This window comes from Heterocephalus glaber, unplaced genomic scaffold (assembly GCF_053883595.1).
Source record: "Heterocephalus glaber isolate CG9 unplaced genomic scaffold, H.glaber_assembly_v1.0 deba00001428, whole genome shotgun sequence".
In the NCBI taxonomy this organism is placed as follows: Eukaryota; Metazoa; Chordata; class Mammalia; order Rodentia; family Bathyergidae; genus Heterocephalus; species Heterocephalus glaber.
Genome location: NW_028258293.1, coordinates 28,533,667 through 28,550,000, shown reverse-complemented (window position 1 = coordinate 28,550,000; position 16,334 = coordinate 28,533,667). Strand labels below are relative to the sequence as shown.

Here is a 16,334-nt window from a genome sequence, read left to right as displayed (position 1 = left end):
CATTCTAATCCTCCTCTCCCAGCGCACAAGGCTCTCACTCCTCCTTGGCTCAGGAGTCCTTTTACTGCAGAGGGCTGCAATGTAATATGGTGTTGCTGAGATGCCAGTATCTTTTTATGTGGAAGTAAATGGTCCCACAGAAGACAGACCAACAATAAAATATAAATGAAAAGCAAGAAAGCATTAATTTTCTGAAGAAAATCAAACACCAACACTCAGCAGTCAGGAAAGGAATATCAACAGTAAAGTGCTGAGGAAGGTAAGGAAAAAGCACCAGCCCTCAAACCTAGTCTAAAAGATAAATCTAAGAACAAATTTGCTATGTTAGTGAGGCATGGTGGTGCACGCCTGTAATCCCAGCACTCAGGAGGCTGAGCCAGGAGGATCACTGTGAGTTCGAGGCCAGCCTGGGCTACATAGTGAGTTCAAGGCCAGCGTGAACTACATAGGGAGATCCTGTCTCAAAAAAAAAGGTGTAAATTTGCTGCCTGTAAGAACTTTTTTTTTTTTCTTTTGCCATTTTGTGAAACACTTTTAGAGGTCCTCTTCCACAAGCGTCTACAAGATGTGATCAAAACTATAATGCTTCACCGCCTGCAGCTCAAGCGCAAGGACCCAAGTTCGATCCCCAGTACCAAAAAAAAAAAAAACTATAATGAATGATAGGCTGCGGATGTAGCTCAGTGGCACTGCGCCTGCCTCGAAAGTAAGTGCAAGGCCCTGAGTTCCATCCCCTGTACCAGAAAAGAAAGAAGTCTAAAAACTACAGTGAATGGTGCTGCTAAGTGCCATCCAATGGAAAGGCAGGCAAGTAAAAAACATTTTGGTTTGTCCTCATTTGAACCTGGCACAACTTCTGGCTCTTCCTTGAAGTCAAAATGACCATGAAAGGTAAAAGTTTTGAATAGATACAATACATTGAGGCAACTTCAACAGTGCAACTTAAGACACAAAAGAGAACTTCTAGAACTCCTTCAGAAAGTGGCAAGAACACGGAGTAAATATGTTTGAAGTGAGGTGCAATTTTTTTTTGTTTAGTACCGGGATTGAACTTGAGACCTTGCACTTGCTAAATCCCGGCAAGGTGGAATATTTTGAAGGGGATTAATGGCAGTGTGTCTTTTACTGTGATAAGTTTTTAAAAATACATTTACTGTATTTTTTATCATACCCTTTATAGCTAAAATCAAAAGTTAAATTTAGGTGATATGACTAGCTAATGGGCATTTGTAATCATTTTATGTAAATATGTAGTGGACTGATAAAAGGCTTGGTAAACTTTTTTTTTTTAACCCAGCCACAGCAAGCCTTTACTAGGGGAATAGATCTGCTAGGCTGTCTCTGAACAAAGGAGAGACAGTATGGTCGGGGCAGGGACAGTCTTTTATAGAGACTGGGGTGGGGTTTGTAGGAGCTGAGGTGGGGTTGAGTAAGGTAGTGACTAGGGAATGGAGGAGCCGGTGATGTCACTAGATGGTAGGAGGTGAGCGAGTATTAGGTTACTTTCTAGGCGGGAACAGGGGCATGCTGGGAAGAAGGGTTTATTCTTTAGTGGGAGCAACCATCTTGGCATGATGTCACACAGGGGAGGGGGCAAGGCATGATAGGAAGAGGGCAGCTACTATACATAATAGCTGCTGAGGTAGTGGGAGACCTATCATTCCAGGCTTTTGTTTTATGATAGTTGGACAAAGGTCTCTTCTTCTGGAGCTGCTTCCTGCTGACAAGGGGCGAAGGGCTTGGTAAACTTGTGCTCAAGGATTCTTGCAATGCAACATCCCTTACTCAAACTAATAAAACACCAATACCAACAAGACTCCAACCAACAGAATACCACCTATCGGAAGCTGAGAGGTTACACTTACCAAAAGGCCCTAACCTGCCCTCTCTTCTGCAGTAGTACTTTAGAGTTTCTAGAAATTCTTTAGGACAATGAAAATGTTTTCAATAATTAAGATTTTCTGAACCACTTTATCTCCAACAGATACAGGTCCTCATACTTCATTAAAAAGAACACTTTCAAAATCAAAATATTCTCATTATTGAAAATCAGTGTGCTCTCATTACAGGTCATTCATTACTCCTTTTAAAAGACAATTAAAATGTCTACATAAACATTATTTTCTTAGCCAGCATATCCATGCTCAGCAACCTGCATGACTTTCATTAAATGAGTGCTTCTAATCATGAGACAAAGCCAATATAGCTACAAGGTAGCTGACCTAGATTTGGAACTGCCTCCTGTAACAGAAATGAAGTGTCAGCTAATATCTCCTGGTCCAAGTCAGACCAACAAGGATACAAGGAGCTCCAAAGCTTAGTGTTCAGGTCTCTGTAAGAACTGCTTTTATTCTCAGAAGAATTCATTATGTGAAAGATTTCAAGAATCAATGTTTTTCTCCTGCTTATCAATCCTGCAAATGAATCTTTAATCTTTTTTTTTGTTTTTTTGGTACTGGGGATCGAACTCAAAACCTTGTGCTTGCTAGGCAGGCAGCGGAACCACTGAGCTAAATCCCTGGCCCTGAACCTTTAATCTTTACACAGACTACAGAGGAAGATAAATGTTGAACCACTTCCAATGTCAGCAGTAGACAAGCAAACTGTTAATGAAAATATTTTAAAAAGCTGCAGGAGATATCAAAACAGACAAAATTCAAGGGGAAGAAGTGTGAGTGTGCCACATTAAGATAAAATTCTGTCAAACTTTTTTTTTTTAATCCTCCAGGGTTAAGCATTTAAGCATAATGACAGATCTGCTGTTTAAAAGAAAAAAGTAGCAACATCAAATAGCAAAGTGACTCATGGCAGGAAACAAATAAATACTCAACCATAAGCACTTAACTGTCTGAACCCACCCAGCAGGTTCACAGTAGAAATTAGCAATGATGTTTGAAGAGATAAGGATTGTATCCCTGCCTGGGTATGAAGTAAAAAAATACAGATCAGGTATTTCCTATTAAAAGTAGAGACTGGACTGAGATGTGCTACACATATAAAATATAAAATTTTGGGGCTGGGCATGGTGACACATGCCTGTTAATACCAGCACTCGGGAAGGTTGAGGCAGGAGGAGTGTAAGTTTGAGCCCAACCTGGGTAACTTAGAAAAACTCTTGTCTCAAAATTGAAAATCAAACAAACAAACAAACAAAAAACCCAAAGTCGAGTCTAGGGCTATAGAGTCCGCCAAAAAAAATGTACACATATTTCAGGAAAAGATGGTATATATTTTTTTAACATGGTGTTACTCATATGGGGGACCCTAGAGGATGTCATATATCACAGAAAACTCACCACACTGTCGGCCCTTAGAGAAGAAACTGAAAACGCATGTGCAGCAATCTCAATGACCAAGGTTACCCAAGCAGCAGTTTGCTGTACTAATAAATATCTGGAAGCTAATGGCCACCACTTTGAGCACCTCTTGTAACTGTAGAAGCCAAAGCTAACTTGTATTAATCTTATGATGTCTCAATAAATTTAGAATTAAAATATTTATATTTATACAAGTTTTTCTTTTCCAGAAGTATGTATATATTTTTTGGTGGACTGCAAATATATATTTACATCGATATCTACCTTAAGAAAAAAGGAAAAAGTCAGCATCCAGGCTGTGGATGGATACTGGCACCAAACCTGTGAAAAATATAGGCTTGCAAGGTAGTGTTAAACTTGGCAATCAATAGAATGGGTTTCAATTCCAGTATACAGTCTGATTTGATTACTAAGGATTAATTAGTCTCAAAGTCTGTTTTCTCTTTCTTTTTCTTTTTGTTTTTTGTAACAGGGATCAAACTCAGGACCCTGCACTTGTGAGGCAGGTGCACTGCCACTGAGCTAAATCCCCGCCCCTCCCCCCCTTTTTTCGGTTTTTTTCAGACAAGCTCTCACTATGTCGTTCAGGCTGGCCTTGAACTCACTATGTAGTCTAGGCTGGCCTCAAACTTGCTGAGATCCTCCTGCCTTAGCCTCCTAATGCTGGGATTACAGGCATGTACCACCACACCTTGCAAAGTCTGTTTTCTTATCTGCAAAGCAGAAATTTAAAATTCCCATCCCATAGGATTGCTATGGTAAACAACAGGTAATTTTTGTAACATTTTGCAGTTTCATCCCTATGCAGGCTTACTTTCCATTAGTCAACCTATAAAGTACCATGTTATCTCTGTGACAGAAGTGAGGAAACTGAAGTTCAGAGAACTAAGTAAGTTATTTGTCCAAAATTACAAAGTTAATAAGCACACTAAGATTTAAACTCAGATCTTCTCACACTTTCTATAACCACAGCTGCTTTGAAAAACAAATATAAAATGGAACAGGGATTTAGCTCAGTGGTTCTGCTGCCTGCTTCACAAGCACAAGGTCCTGAGTTCGATCCCCAGTACCCAAAAAAACCCAACAAAAACCCCAAATATAAAAAATACAATAACATGTAGTCTAGTACTTGGCACAAAAAGGGTAATGAATGAACATTTGCTAGAAATCCTGTATACAAAAACACACTAATCTCTATTCTTGTTAGTATACACAAAACACCTTAACAACTACCAGGCCTGATGGCACAGGCCTATAATCCTAGCATTCTGGGAAGCTGAAGCAGGAGGACTGCAAGTTCAAGCCCACCCTGGGCAATTTAGAAACTTTGTGAGACTGCGTCTCAAAATAAAAAAATAAAAATAGGATGGCAATGTAGTTCAGTGCAAAGGCCCTTGGTTCAATCTCCATTACTGAAAAACAAAAACAAAAGAAACCTTACAACCAAAAAGTTTTAGTTATACTACAGCAGTTGAAATGAGTAAGGAAAAGGAGATCATGGATTCTGCAACACAGCTTTGTCATCTACTCAAAGACAAATAAGAAAGTTACAGAGTACAATTAATGCAGGCTCTCCACACAGACTGTGAGGCTACGCTGGGGACAAGCTACATCAGGTTATTCAATACTTGAAATGCAACTAGTGCAAATACAGAATGAAATTTTAAATAATTTTTGGAATTTAAAATTTTATTTAAAGTTCAATTTAAAAACTGATATTCAATTTCTCAATTCAATTACTGAAAAACTTCTGGGTAAGTCTGGAACTTCTTAGGTATGGATCTATTGTTTCTTTAAGAGATTATGTTGCCACCAAGGATGGTGGCGCACACCTGTAATGCCAGCACTTGAGACTCTGAGGCAGGATGAGGACAGCGAATTCCAGGCAGCGTGGGGTACACAGTGAGTTCAAGGCCAGCCTGAATTACATAATGAAATCCTACATCCCCCCCCCAAAAAAGTTGCCTACACTGGCTCCAAAATTCTAGGTTCAAGGGGCCAGAGATTTAGCTCAGTGGTGCCACCGCCTGCCTCGAAAGCACAAGGTCCCAAATTCCATTCCTAGGTTCAAGTGATCTTCCTGCTTCAGCTTCCTGAGTAGCTGGGACAATAGGCACACACACTTAGCTAAAACAATGGAGCTTTTCCTTGTGTATATGAGGATTGAATCTAGGACCTCTTGCATATTAAATATGTGCTCTACCACGAAGCTACACCCCCATATTCACCACCTGTGACTCTGTTTTCAGTTGTAAATTTGAAGAAATGTAAATACAGATTAAATATTTCCAACAAAAATTATGAGTGTGAACTGAGATGTGCTGTGAATTGAGGGATTTTGAAATTTTAAGAAAAGGAAAGTAGCCGGGGATTCAGCTCAGTGGTTCCGCCAGCTAGCGCAAGGACCTGAGCTCGATCTCTGGTACCAAAAAAAAAAGAAAAAAGAAAAGGAAAGTAAAATATCTCACTAATAAATCTGCATATTAATTACAAATTGAAATATTTTAGAAATATTGAGTTAATTAAGAGATTACAATTAATTTCATCTATTTTTTTTTACCTTTTTAATATAGCTACTAGAAAATTTAACATATACATGCATTATCAGAACTGGTATAAGGGAAGTTAGAGGAAATCTGATTCCATTTAAAAGTAAATGTAACTAGGGGCCAGGGATTTAGCTCAGTGGTTCTGCTGCCTGCCTTGCAAGTGTAAGGTCCCGAGTTTGATCCCTGGTACCAAAAAAAAAAAAGTAAATGTAACTAAAGAGAAAAAGAAAATCCTTAACATTCAAAGGTAGCAAAAAATATGATTATTGTACAAAAGAACTGGGGGTGACACAGAAACACAGATAACAATATAAAGATCTGAAGTAGATATATGGGTCTGACCATAGTTTTGAATATTTTGCCATCTAGAAGAAATAAAAACCTACCTTATTTATTTCATTCACAATAAATCCTTCCGAAGCTGAAACCTCTGGGATGCCATCTAGTCCAATTCCTTGACAAGTTAGGCTGCCATACAAAGATGGTTTCCCTATACAGCACAACAGAAGTATGTCTCAAAAAAATATTCTGCTTCTTGAAAACCGAATTCAGGCATCTATATAGATAGTATGCCCATAAAATTGGCCCCCAAAACAAAAAGATACCTGTATTGAAAGTGGAAAGAGCAAGTCTAATTTAAAAGACTTAAAAAGTCAGGAACAAAGATTGAGAGATACAATATTTGTAGAAAAATCTGCTAGAGTGATAGCAATCTCCTTTACTGGCCATGAAATGGAATTCTTCTAGGGTGAAAGGGGAAGTCCAACCTGTATATATGTATCTATCCACAGTATATATACTATATAATACATAGTGAAGAATTAAGCTTCAGTAACCTGGAAAATTTCCCTAAGTAGAATACTGATTTTAGCAGTCATATGAGCTAAGTGAAATATTATCCCTCATATAAATATATGCAGATGGAAGAATGAAATTAAAAATGTTTTCCAGCTGAGCATGTGGTCCATGCCTGTAATCCCAGCACTCGGGAGGCTGAGGCAGGAGGATCCCTGAGAGTTCCAGGCCATCCTGCACAATATGGTGAGTTCAAGGATAGCCTGAACTACATAGCAAGATCCTGTCTCAAAAAAAAAAAAAGTTTTCCATTCTTCTTTTGAACTTTATATATTCACATCTGTAATATCCCATAACACAATTTGTATGCCTGGCTTTTTGGTTAGACTCTAGAGTCTTTGAGTTCAGAAACAGCTATACGTTACTCAGTAAATAAGTGTTGCACCAAACATAAGTTCTAGGAGTAAGAGAGAAGTAGAAACCATCATGGATTCACATAAAGGAGGCTTTCTAGAGGTTCTGAAAGGAATCCTGGTTAGGATTAAGATAAGGGACAGAAGAGAAGGGGAGATGCACTTATACATATAGCATGTATAAAAGAAAGTCAAACAGAACAAGAGGAAAGGAGGCATCAATGAATGCATCAACTTGGTCATAGCAGTCATGGAAAAGGTAGGTGAGGGCTGGGGATTTAGCTCAGTGGTTCCACCACCTGCCTTGCAAGCACAAGGTCCCAAGTTCGACCCCCGGTACAAAAAAAAAAAAAAAAAAAGAAAAGGTAGGTGAAGGGTAACTCATGAAGGAACTCACAATTTAGGGTAGAAGTCTTGAATAGAGAAGATCTAATACGGAATCTTATGCTAAGGATATGAAATATGAAGTGAAATATATATAAAGTAACTAACATATAGAACACATTTTATCTCAATAAAGCTGTTATTTAAAAAACAAAAATACCTTCTTCCTTATGAGTTGACACTAGCTGTAACTTCACAAGGAAATCGAAGCTGTAGGATACCCTCAATTTACTTTTTCACATTTATCACATTTTACGCATTTATCTATATCTGCACTTTCATTTTATTTCATCTTAGTCTCTTAGGCTAAATCTCCTCTTTCCTCTAAGACTTCAGTTAGTCCTTCTCTACCCTAACTTCAAGTTATATTTTAAAAATTATTTTCTTCAATTTCCCATCTTTGAAAAACAAAACAAAGCCCCTAAGTTCTTCTAGCTACCACTCTCTCTGTCTAGGCAGCACCAATTTCCTCAGAACACTGTTTAAAACTTAACTTTTCACAGAAATAAAATATAGCAATGACATGTGAAATGACAAACAGTAAAACAAAACTTTCTTAAAGACTTTAGAAGGAAGGTGGTTTGGCTTTGGAATGGTACCACACTGGCTATAATGCAAACTGAATAGTCAAGAACAACATAGGAGTACCATTCAGGGGAAAAACTGCTAAGACTCTGACAGCTGTATGGGTGAAGTAATTAAGTTTTCACTCTGATTCACAGAAGAATGACAGCAACTGAACCAATAAGAAAATCACTGGATGTGGTAGCTCACACCTGTAATCCCAGCTATTTGGAAGGCTGGGGCAGGAGGATCACAAGTTTAAGGCCAACCTGAAAAATTCAATGAGCCACTGTTTCACAATAAAAAATAAAAAGGGATGAGGATGTAGCTCAGTAATAGAATGTAGTCCCGGGTTCAATCCTTGGTACAGAAAAGAGGAAAGAAAAAAGAGAAAATCAAGAAAGAGAATCCATTTGATTACAAATGTGTCCAGGGACTTTAGTACTAAAGCCAAGTTACTCAATACAACAGTGAGAACTTCAAGCAGAAATGTCTAGCAAACTGTTCAATCTCTGCTTGCATCTGAAGAGAGGTCAGGGCAAACACTATAAGTCTAATTATCATCAGTAAAGTCACAATTTTTTTATAGGTGGAATTATTATTTATTTATTTATTTATTTTAATACGGTCACAACTAAAGCTGTAGAAGTGTTTAGAATATGACACCACAGAACCAAGGGATTGATTAAGATACATTAGCAATGATTCCATGAATGGCTGTGGCTTCCAAACAGAACAGCAATCTGAAGGCCTTCTCCTGGAATGGAGGTATGAGAGTAATGTCAAAAGTTATGAGCATGTGCAAACAAGCCGGACCAGCAGAAAGTGGGAGCTTTGTTCTATGAGTAGTAAATCTTCTTTAAAGCAAGACCATATAGATTTATGAGCATTACCTGAGGGGTGACAGCTCAGCCAGGCCTCCCCTTCATCTTTCCTATGAAGACAAACAAAAGCCTAATTATGCTCTTACAAAGCTGAATAGGATGCCCTTGGTACAAAAGGGGGAAAAAGGTCATATAATTTCCAGTTTGTTCATAGTACTTAGACACAATTTAGTCTACCTAACATCAAGCATAGATTCTTCTAAGACATTCAAATTTGTTTACTTGAAACAATAAATACTTGGAGTATTTAAGAGATATTTGTAAAATCAATGCTCAAATACTTTCACTAACAGAGTTCACTCTGAAAAATCCAAGATTATTTATATTTAGGTATTTATTGGGACTACTGTAAACCAGATCCTGTGCAAGGCACACTGCATTAATCCTCACAACAACCAAACGAGATACTTTATTATTCCCGTGTTAAACATTAAAAATTGAAATTTAAGAGAGAAGTGATTTTCCCAAAGTCATCTAGCTATTATGTAGGAATTGAAATCTGGGATTACTACACAATAAGATACCTTCTAACACCTTACACTGACTTTTGACATTTTAGAGCAACACCCCCCCCCCCCAATTTTCCAAATTCTGATCTTTGCACTCTTAACACTGAAGGCCTACACTTTTAAAACAGAAAGATCTAAACTGGGTGTGGTGGCACATGTCTGTAATCCTAGCACTCTGAGAGGCAGGAATATCACAAGTTAATGCCCAGAGACCTAGCAAGATCAAAATAGTTTTTAAAAGGGGGTAGGGCCTTGGGGATGTTGTTCAGAGCAAAGGCTCTGGCTCTATTCCAAGTACAACAAAGGAGGAAAAAAAAAGACAGCTCTAGATTGATAGGAACATTCAATCACATGACCAACCGCATAATCTTAATCAGTTGTCCTCTGATATGGACCCTACATTTTCTCATAAGCACTTTGCAGCACTGAATATATATTATTGTTCTTCCTTTATTACTTATCACATTCTATGTTCTAATAATTTGTGTTATATTTTAAACCCACATAACAAGGTATAAATTTTTAAGTGCAGGAGGATATGTTTCATTCATTTCCACCGTTTCAAATTTAAAAATTCTTATGGTTGTTCATTTATAGCACTAAGTATTCATCCTGATGCCTAGAGAAATGACTGGCACAATACAAGATCGATAAATATATATTAAATGGATGAACAGATTGGTGAGCAGTTCCAATTAAAATGTCATAAGGGCAGGAATCATCACTTAAATTTAAGGTACATATGTGAGCTCCGTCTAGCACCTAGCACAGGGCCTGGACATGGCAGGTGTTACTGTTTCCTGAACAGAATCGTCCATTATCGTCCATTATGTCTAATGTAGCGTTACAGTCAGGAAGATACAAAGACTCCATTATATAGCAGTGGTGAGTACTGAAACTTTTGCAGGTAAATCCTGACCAATAACTATTTTCCAGATGACTCCTCGGCCAAGAGTATTCCTAGCTCCCAAATTCCTTTTGTCCAACTCATTGATCCTGGCTCTGACGCAGGAATCACACAGCGCTTACGTGTTCCCTAGGGCTCAGGACAGCTGTTCAGAGCGAAAAACCCATGACCATGCGGGTTTGAACTTCTTTTTCTAGACCCTGTGACCTCCAGTTCCCTCAACAATTGATCGGGTAACTCTTATGGGTACCGTGGGCCAAACATGGCTTTCCTTGATGCAAAGTAAACATCCACTACCCGTCTTCTCTGCCCCTGCTAGGGCGGCATTCACCTGAGGGTTTGGGCCCAGTCGCTCTGAATCCTCAAAGGCGCCGCCATCTTGACCCCGCCTCCACCAGCCCGCCTCTTCCGTCCTTTCCCGGATGTAGGGCTCTCAAAACAGTCGCGGTGAGGGCGGAGGGCGGTGGCCTACAATGAGAGGCCACCAATGAAAATGCGCAGTGGGATTCCCACGTCCTTCCTTGTGCGAGCACACAAGGAACCGGTTTCTGGGGATAGAGACGGAAGACTGCTAACTGCTTGGAAAGTCTTCGCCGCAGGAGCGAGCGTGTGTGCGGGTCTTCGTCTGCCACCTGTTTTGGTGAGCACTGCATTCCACGTCCTCTCGCGGGGATACAACTGGAGTGCGCTGCAATGCCGCACGCGCGCATGCGTCCTGTCCTTAAAGTGGGAAAGGTGCTTCCAGCGACCTTAGTCCTTGGGGTTTTCTGTTTGCCCATCTATTTCTGCCTTCCTTCCACAGTTCACCTGCCAACCATTTAGCCTGCCTTGATCTCTGAACCGCAGTAGTCCTCATTTTACTCCAGGGAAATCTGAAAACATGATTTGGTGGGAGAAGACTACTAGCGTATACTGGCTTCTATGGTAGTCCAAAGCACCTTTCACTCATTATATTAACCTTCACTCTACTTCTGCAAGTTAAGTATTGTTTATGTGGGAGCTAAAAGGATTACCTGGTAAAGGATGACTGGGATTCGAACTAAGCATCTCTTGGCTTAGGGTCCAAGGCCTTTCCGTCCCACCGTTCTTACTCTAAAAAATTTGCTCCCAGTCTTTTAAAGAGCTCACAATGTTTAGGAAGAGAAAACATGTATACTAATAGGAACTCTTTCTTTTCTTTTTTTTTGAGATCTCTCTACGTAGTTTAGGCTCTCAGCTTGGCACGAACTCAAAGTGATCCTCCTGCCTCGGCCTCCGAGTGCTGGGATTACAGGCCTGCACCACCGCACCCTATTAGTAGCCATCATTTATTGAACTCTTTGTACCAGTCATTTTACAAACATTTCCATATCCTTTTCAAATGAGATTATTAAGTGACTTGCCTAAGGACAAAGGAGGCAGTGACAAAGCTATAGTTAAATCCATGCTTTTTTTTTTTGAGACAGGGTTTGGCTATGTAGTTCAGGCTGGCCTTGAATTCTCTATGCAGCCCAGGCTGGCCTCAGCCTTGAGTGTGATGAATACAGTCATGTGCCACCACACTCAGCAAATCCATTCTTCTTTCGAAGCCATTTCCTCTCTCAAATTATACTGCCTCCAAAACATGAGTTTTGTGTAGAGATACAGAGTGCTAAATCCCTCTTGTGACTTCCTCATGTCATCAGGATAAAAGTCTCAAAGTTCTAAACCTGGCCTACTAAGCCTTTCTATGCTCAGATGCACAGTCATTTTGCTAATTTTTATTTCTCCTCTTGTTCTCATATTTTTTTCAGCCACTGAAGGTTTTGTTTTGCTTGCTTGCTTTGTGTGTTGCTTGGGGATCAAACCCAGGGCCTCATGCATGTTGGACACACTCTGCCATGAGTTGCATCCTTAGTCACTGAACTTCATTCATTCCTTTATTCATTCATTTTTGCAGTATTAGGTACTGAACCCAGTGCCTTCACGTTGAGCAGCATCCCCAGCCCCACCCCGCTTTTTGAAGGGAAACAGTTATTGGTACATTTTAGATATACATAATGATAACATTCATCATAGGGAATTTGTGCCTGTACAAGATACATCTTGCTTCTTCCTTTTTTCCCATTTCCCTCTCTTTGACTCCTCCCTATTTATAAAAACTTTGTTTCCATTTTTTCCTTCTATTGTCTTTTTTCCCCTCTCTCACTTTTTTTTTAAAATAAGGTCTCACAGAGTTGACCAGGCTGGGCTATTGTGTTCCTTCTTCCCTAGCCTCCCAGAATGCTGAGATTACAGGTGCACACCACCCTGCCTGGCTATTGCTGAACTTTTTTTTTTCGGTCCCAGGGATCGAACTCAGGACCTTGCGCTTGCAAGGCAGGCGCGGTGCCACTGGCCCTTTGCTGAACTTTTGATTCCTGTCATGTGTCACACTCTGTCTCACTCTTCTGTTGGCCAGAAATATTATTCTCATCTCTGGCTGACTCCTTTTCTTCCCTTGAGTCTTAGCTTAGAAATCACTATCTCCAGGCGAGCCTTCCCTGCCTACTCTTATCCTTGTCTGGATTACATATACCTCCACTGTGTTCCCAATCCTAGCTATCTGGATTCACTGTTGTAAGCTGTTTACTTCTTTAGTTCGTAAATGCATGAAAGCAGGGACCCTATCTGGCTTGATTATTCCTATTTACTCTAACATTGTGAGTGGTATGTGGTAGATACTCAATACTCATTTATTGGAGCTAGGTATGTAGCCCAGTTGTACAGCACTTGCCCAGCATCTGTGAGGTCCTGTGTTTGATCCCCAGCACTAGGGGAAAAAAATCTCTTGAATGAATGAGACACGGGAGAAGAACTGAGGTGTCTTTCTAGCTCTTTTAAAGTCTACTATGGCTAACTTTGTGCAAAGTCTAAAGTCATTTATCTTCTAACCTTTCTTTTCTTACTACTTTCTTCTGGGTGCTCTGAAGTAGATGATGTTGGAAAAACAATCTGGACAAATACAGTTAGCCCTCACCTTTGGGAATAGTTGAGAGAGTGGTCTCCATTTTCCCATAGACTCATCTCTTGTTCTGGCCTCTGCAAAGTCTATGTTACAGCCATATTGAACTCTATCCATTCCTCCCATGTGTCAAAACCTACCCTTTGGGTACCCGTCTATGGTACCTCGTCTGGCCTGGACTAGGAAGACATGAAAAGGATGGGAATTTTGTTCTTCAAGCATAGAATAAGGCAAGTGGAAGAAAAGAAGAAAGGTTCTTTTGAAGCAGATCAGAGATGGCTTTCCCAAAAACATGATATTTCACATAATAATTTATAGTCCATTAATAGAATCCATTGAGCTTATTGAGTGCTATGTAAAGCATTTCCATATAGTTTTTATTTTGTTAAGTTCAGTTCAAACCATTTTGTAGGCCTGCTCTCTGCCAGGCCTGTTGCTGAGGCACCAAGATAAAACAGGCTCACTGTCTGTTCTCCGAGAGCTGTCTTCTAGGGGAGACAAACATATAAGCAGGATATAATCGAATAGTTTAGTTGGTGCTATTTAAAATATAGGAACTTTGGGCTGGGGATTTAGCTCAGTGTTTCCACTGCCTGCCTCGAAAGCGCAAGGTCCCGAGTTCGATCTCCGATACTAAATAAATAAATAAATAAAATATAGGAACCTTATCTAATCATACCTGTACTCTAAACCTTGTGTCTAGACTCCGCAAGATGTCAGCCTCAGTCCCTCAAGGCCATAACTGGGCCCAACGGGTGAAGAAGGAAGATGAAGAAGAAGAAGACCCACTGGACCAGCTCATCTCCCGCTCTGGTTGTGCTGCAGCGCACTTTGCAGTGCAGGAGTGCATGGCCCAGCACCAGGACTGGCGGCAGTGCCAGCCACAGGTGCAGGCATTCAGGCATTGCATGAATGAACAGCAGGCAAAGCGACGGGAGGAGCTGCAGAGGAGGAAAGAACAAGCCAGTGCCCACCACTGAGACCTCATACCACCTGCCCCAAGAGGATGGCTCTGCAGAAATCAGCACCCAGAGAGATCATGGGAGGAAGAAGTCCTGAAGTATGAGCCAGGAGGTGTAAAACTTGCAAATAGTCTTTGGGACTAGACTTGAGAATCACACATGAGGACTTTGGATGACTCATAAAGACCTGTCATATTTTAATGGTCAGATATCCCACATCCTCACCCATCTTGTTCCACCAATATTTGCCATGGAAAACAAAGAGTGGTATAGGGTGTGCTCCCCACCCCACTTCTTGGGTCAGTGTGTAAGAACTGAGATGATAAGGACATTTTAATTTTATAAGCAAATTCACAACCTAATCAGGTCTGTCTCTTCAGTTGTGGGTTCAACAACAGCAAGTTTTCCTAAAGGATTGTGTTGGAGCTAATGTGAAGAATAATGTGACCTGTGCCTTCATGTCGCTTGGGGTCTAGTTTGAGGGATGGAAATAAATCAACACTGGAACAACTAACTTCATTTCAAACAATAAGTGCCTTTATCACTCATCACCTGATTTCGATGTTTCATCAGTTTAATGAAAGGAAGAATGCAAACAGGAAAATTATTTTTCAACAGATATTGAGCATACACAAAGTTGGCCTGTGGTAGCACATTCCTAAAATCATAGCAGTTTAGGAGACTGAGGCAGGAGCATCCCAAGTTCAAGACACTTAAGCTATTTATTTACTTTGTGTGTGAATTTCTTAATTTTTAAAAAAAAATTTTATGTTTCATTATTTTATTGTTTTTTGGGACTCCCAAAGATTTTTATTCCAATCCCTGTGAGCAGGGACTCCGTTATTCCAGTTCCCCAAAATACCTACTGCTTTTCCTGGCTTCTACTCAGTTACACACTCCTCCCAACAATAAAGGAGAGAGGGATGCCTGCAAAAGTAACTGGAGAAATCTTTCTGCCTACAATTGCTACACTCAGCCCTTCTTGAGGGAATTAGCTCCCAGAGAAGAAAGACACGTTGGGGATAAAGACTGAGTTATTTTCAGGGTTTCTTTCCCCCGCCGCCCATTAAGTTTATTGGTACATTTTCGGTATAAAATAGTTACATTCATCATTGGGATCTTGTACCATTACATGAGTATCTTGGTTCTTATTTTTTTTCCCTCTTCCCTTGCCCTCCCTTCACCCCCTCCACCCTTCCATATTTGGAAAGACCCTGTTTCCATTTTTTTTCCTCTTCTCATATTTTTTCCTTTCCCGTTTTTCCCTTCCCCTACCCCTCACAATTCCCCTGCTCTTTTAGACCTTTTCTTCCTGTTACACAATATCAGTTATACATTTTTAAAATTTTTAAAATATATTTTATCCCTTTCCCCCCCTCAAGCCCTTTTCCCTCCCTATGTAAAAAAGCTTTGTTTCCATTTTTTTCCTTCTATTTTCACTTTTTTCTTGTCACTACCTTCCTCTTTCCCTCCCATCTCCCTTGTTCCCCTTCCCATTTGAACACTTCCTTTCCATTTCCAAACATCCATTATACACCTCAGTCCTTATTTCCACATTGAGTTTCTCACACCAGAGAGACAATGCGGTATTTAAACATGTGTGCCTGATTTATTTCACTTAAGAGTATTCACCTAAGCAATTTAGGGAGACTCTGTATAAAAATAAATAAAATGGGCTGGGGAAGTAGCTCAGTGGCAGAGTACCATGGGTTTGATTCCCCAGTACCAAAAAACATCTTCAGCTTTTGAAAAGTAGACAAGCTGTCAGCAAACTTGGAGTTTATATTCTACATGATGATATTTGCCAGAGCTGAATAATGCCTCCTGTCAGGGGTTATGTTCTATTCATAACAATTGCCATCACTTCTCATTTTTCTATAAGGAAACCACCCATTCCATTCCTGCATAGCTCATCAGCTAGGTCAGTGACACAAGAGCTCCAAGGTGGTAGAATCAAGTCACCTCCTATCTAAGAAATAATCCTGACTCATCCCTCAATGATGAAATGGAAAGGGATGGACTGGGGAATGGGAGATCTGAATCTTGCTGCCATCCTGCTAATGAGATGTCCTGTGTTCTTGGGCAAAG

At 40.1% G+C, this 16,334-nt stretch overlaps 2 protein-coding genes across 4 annotated transcripts in view; one reads left to right on the top strand and one right to left on the bottom strand.

Annotated features, from left to right (window-relative positions):
• The window catches only part of Paaf1 (proteasomal ATPase associated factor 1), a 33,469-nt gene extending 22,686 nt beyond the window's left edge, over positions 1-10,783 (bottom strand). The window contains exons 1-3 of one of the 3 annotated variants that reach the window (XM_004863261.4): positions 10,654-10,783; positions 8,916-8,956; positions 6,253-6,356 (exon numbers count right to left, since the gene is read on the bottom strand). In XM_004863261.4, coding sequence (XP_004863318.1) covers positions 6,253-6,356; positions 8,916-8,956; positions 10,654-10,700 — 192 coding nt within the window. In that variant the 5' untranslated portion in view covers positions 10,701-10,783. The remainder of the gene's footprint in view (positions 1-6,252; positions 6,357-8,915; positions 8,957-10,653) is intronic. The other 2 variants (XM_087211317.1, XM_021243195.2) reach the window with 2 other exon arrangements.
• Coa4 (cytochrome c oxidase assembly factor 4 homolog) lies at positions 10,771-14,760 on the top strand. Its single transcript, XM_004863260.3, has 2 exons — positions 10,771-10,962; positions 13,988-14,760. Exon 2 carries the CDS (start codon positions 13,998-14,000, stop codon positions 14,262-14,264), a length of 267 nt encoding a protein of 88 aa, XP_004863317.1. The 5' UTR covers positions 10,771-10,962; positions 13,988-13,997; the 3' UTR covers positions 14,265-14,760.
• The last annotated feature ends 1,574 nt before the right edge of the window (positions 14,761-16,334 follow it).

Bases quoted from the DNA above. Each gene is read 5' to 3' on its own strand.
- Coa4 (XM_004863260.3), top strand. From the start codon at position 13,998: ATGTCAGCCTCAGTCCCTCAAGGCCATAACTGGGCCCAACGGGTGAAG.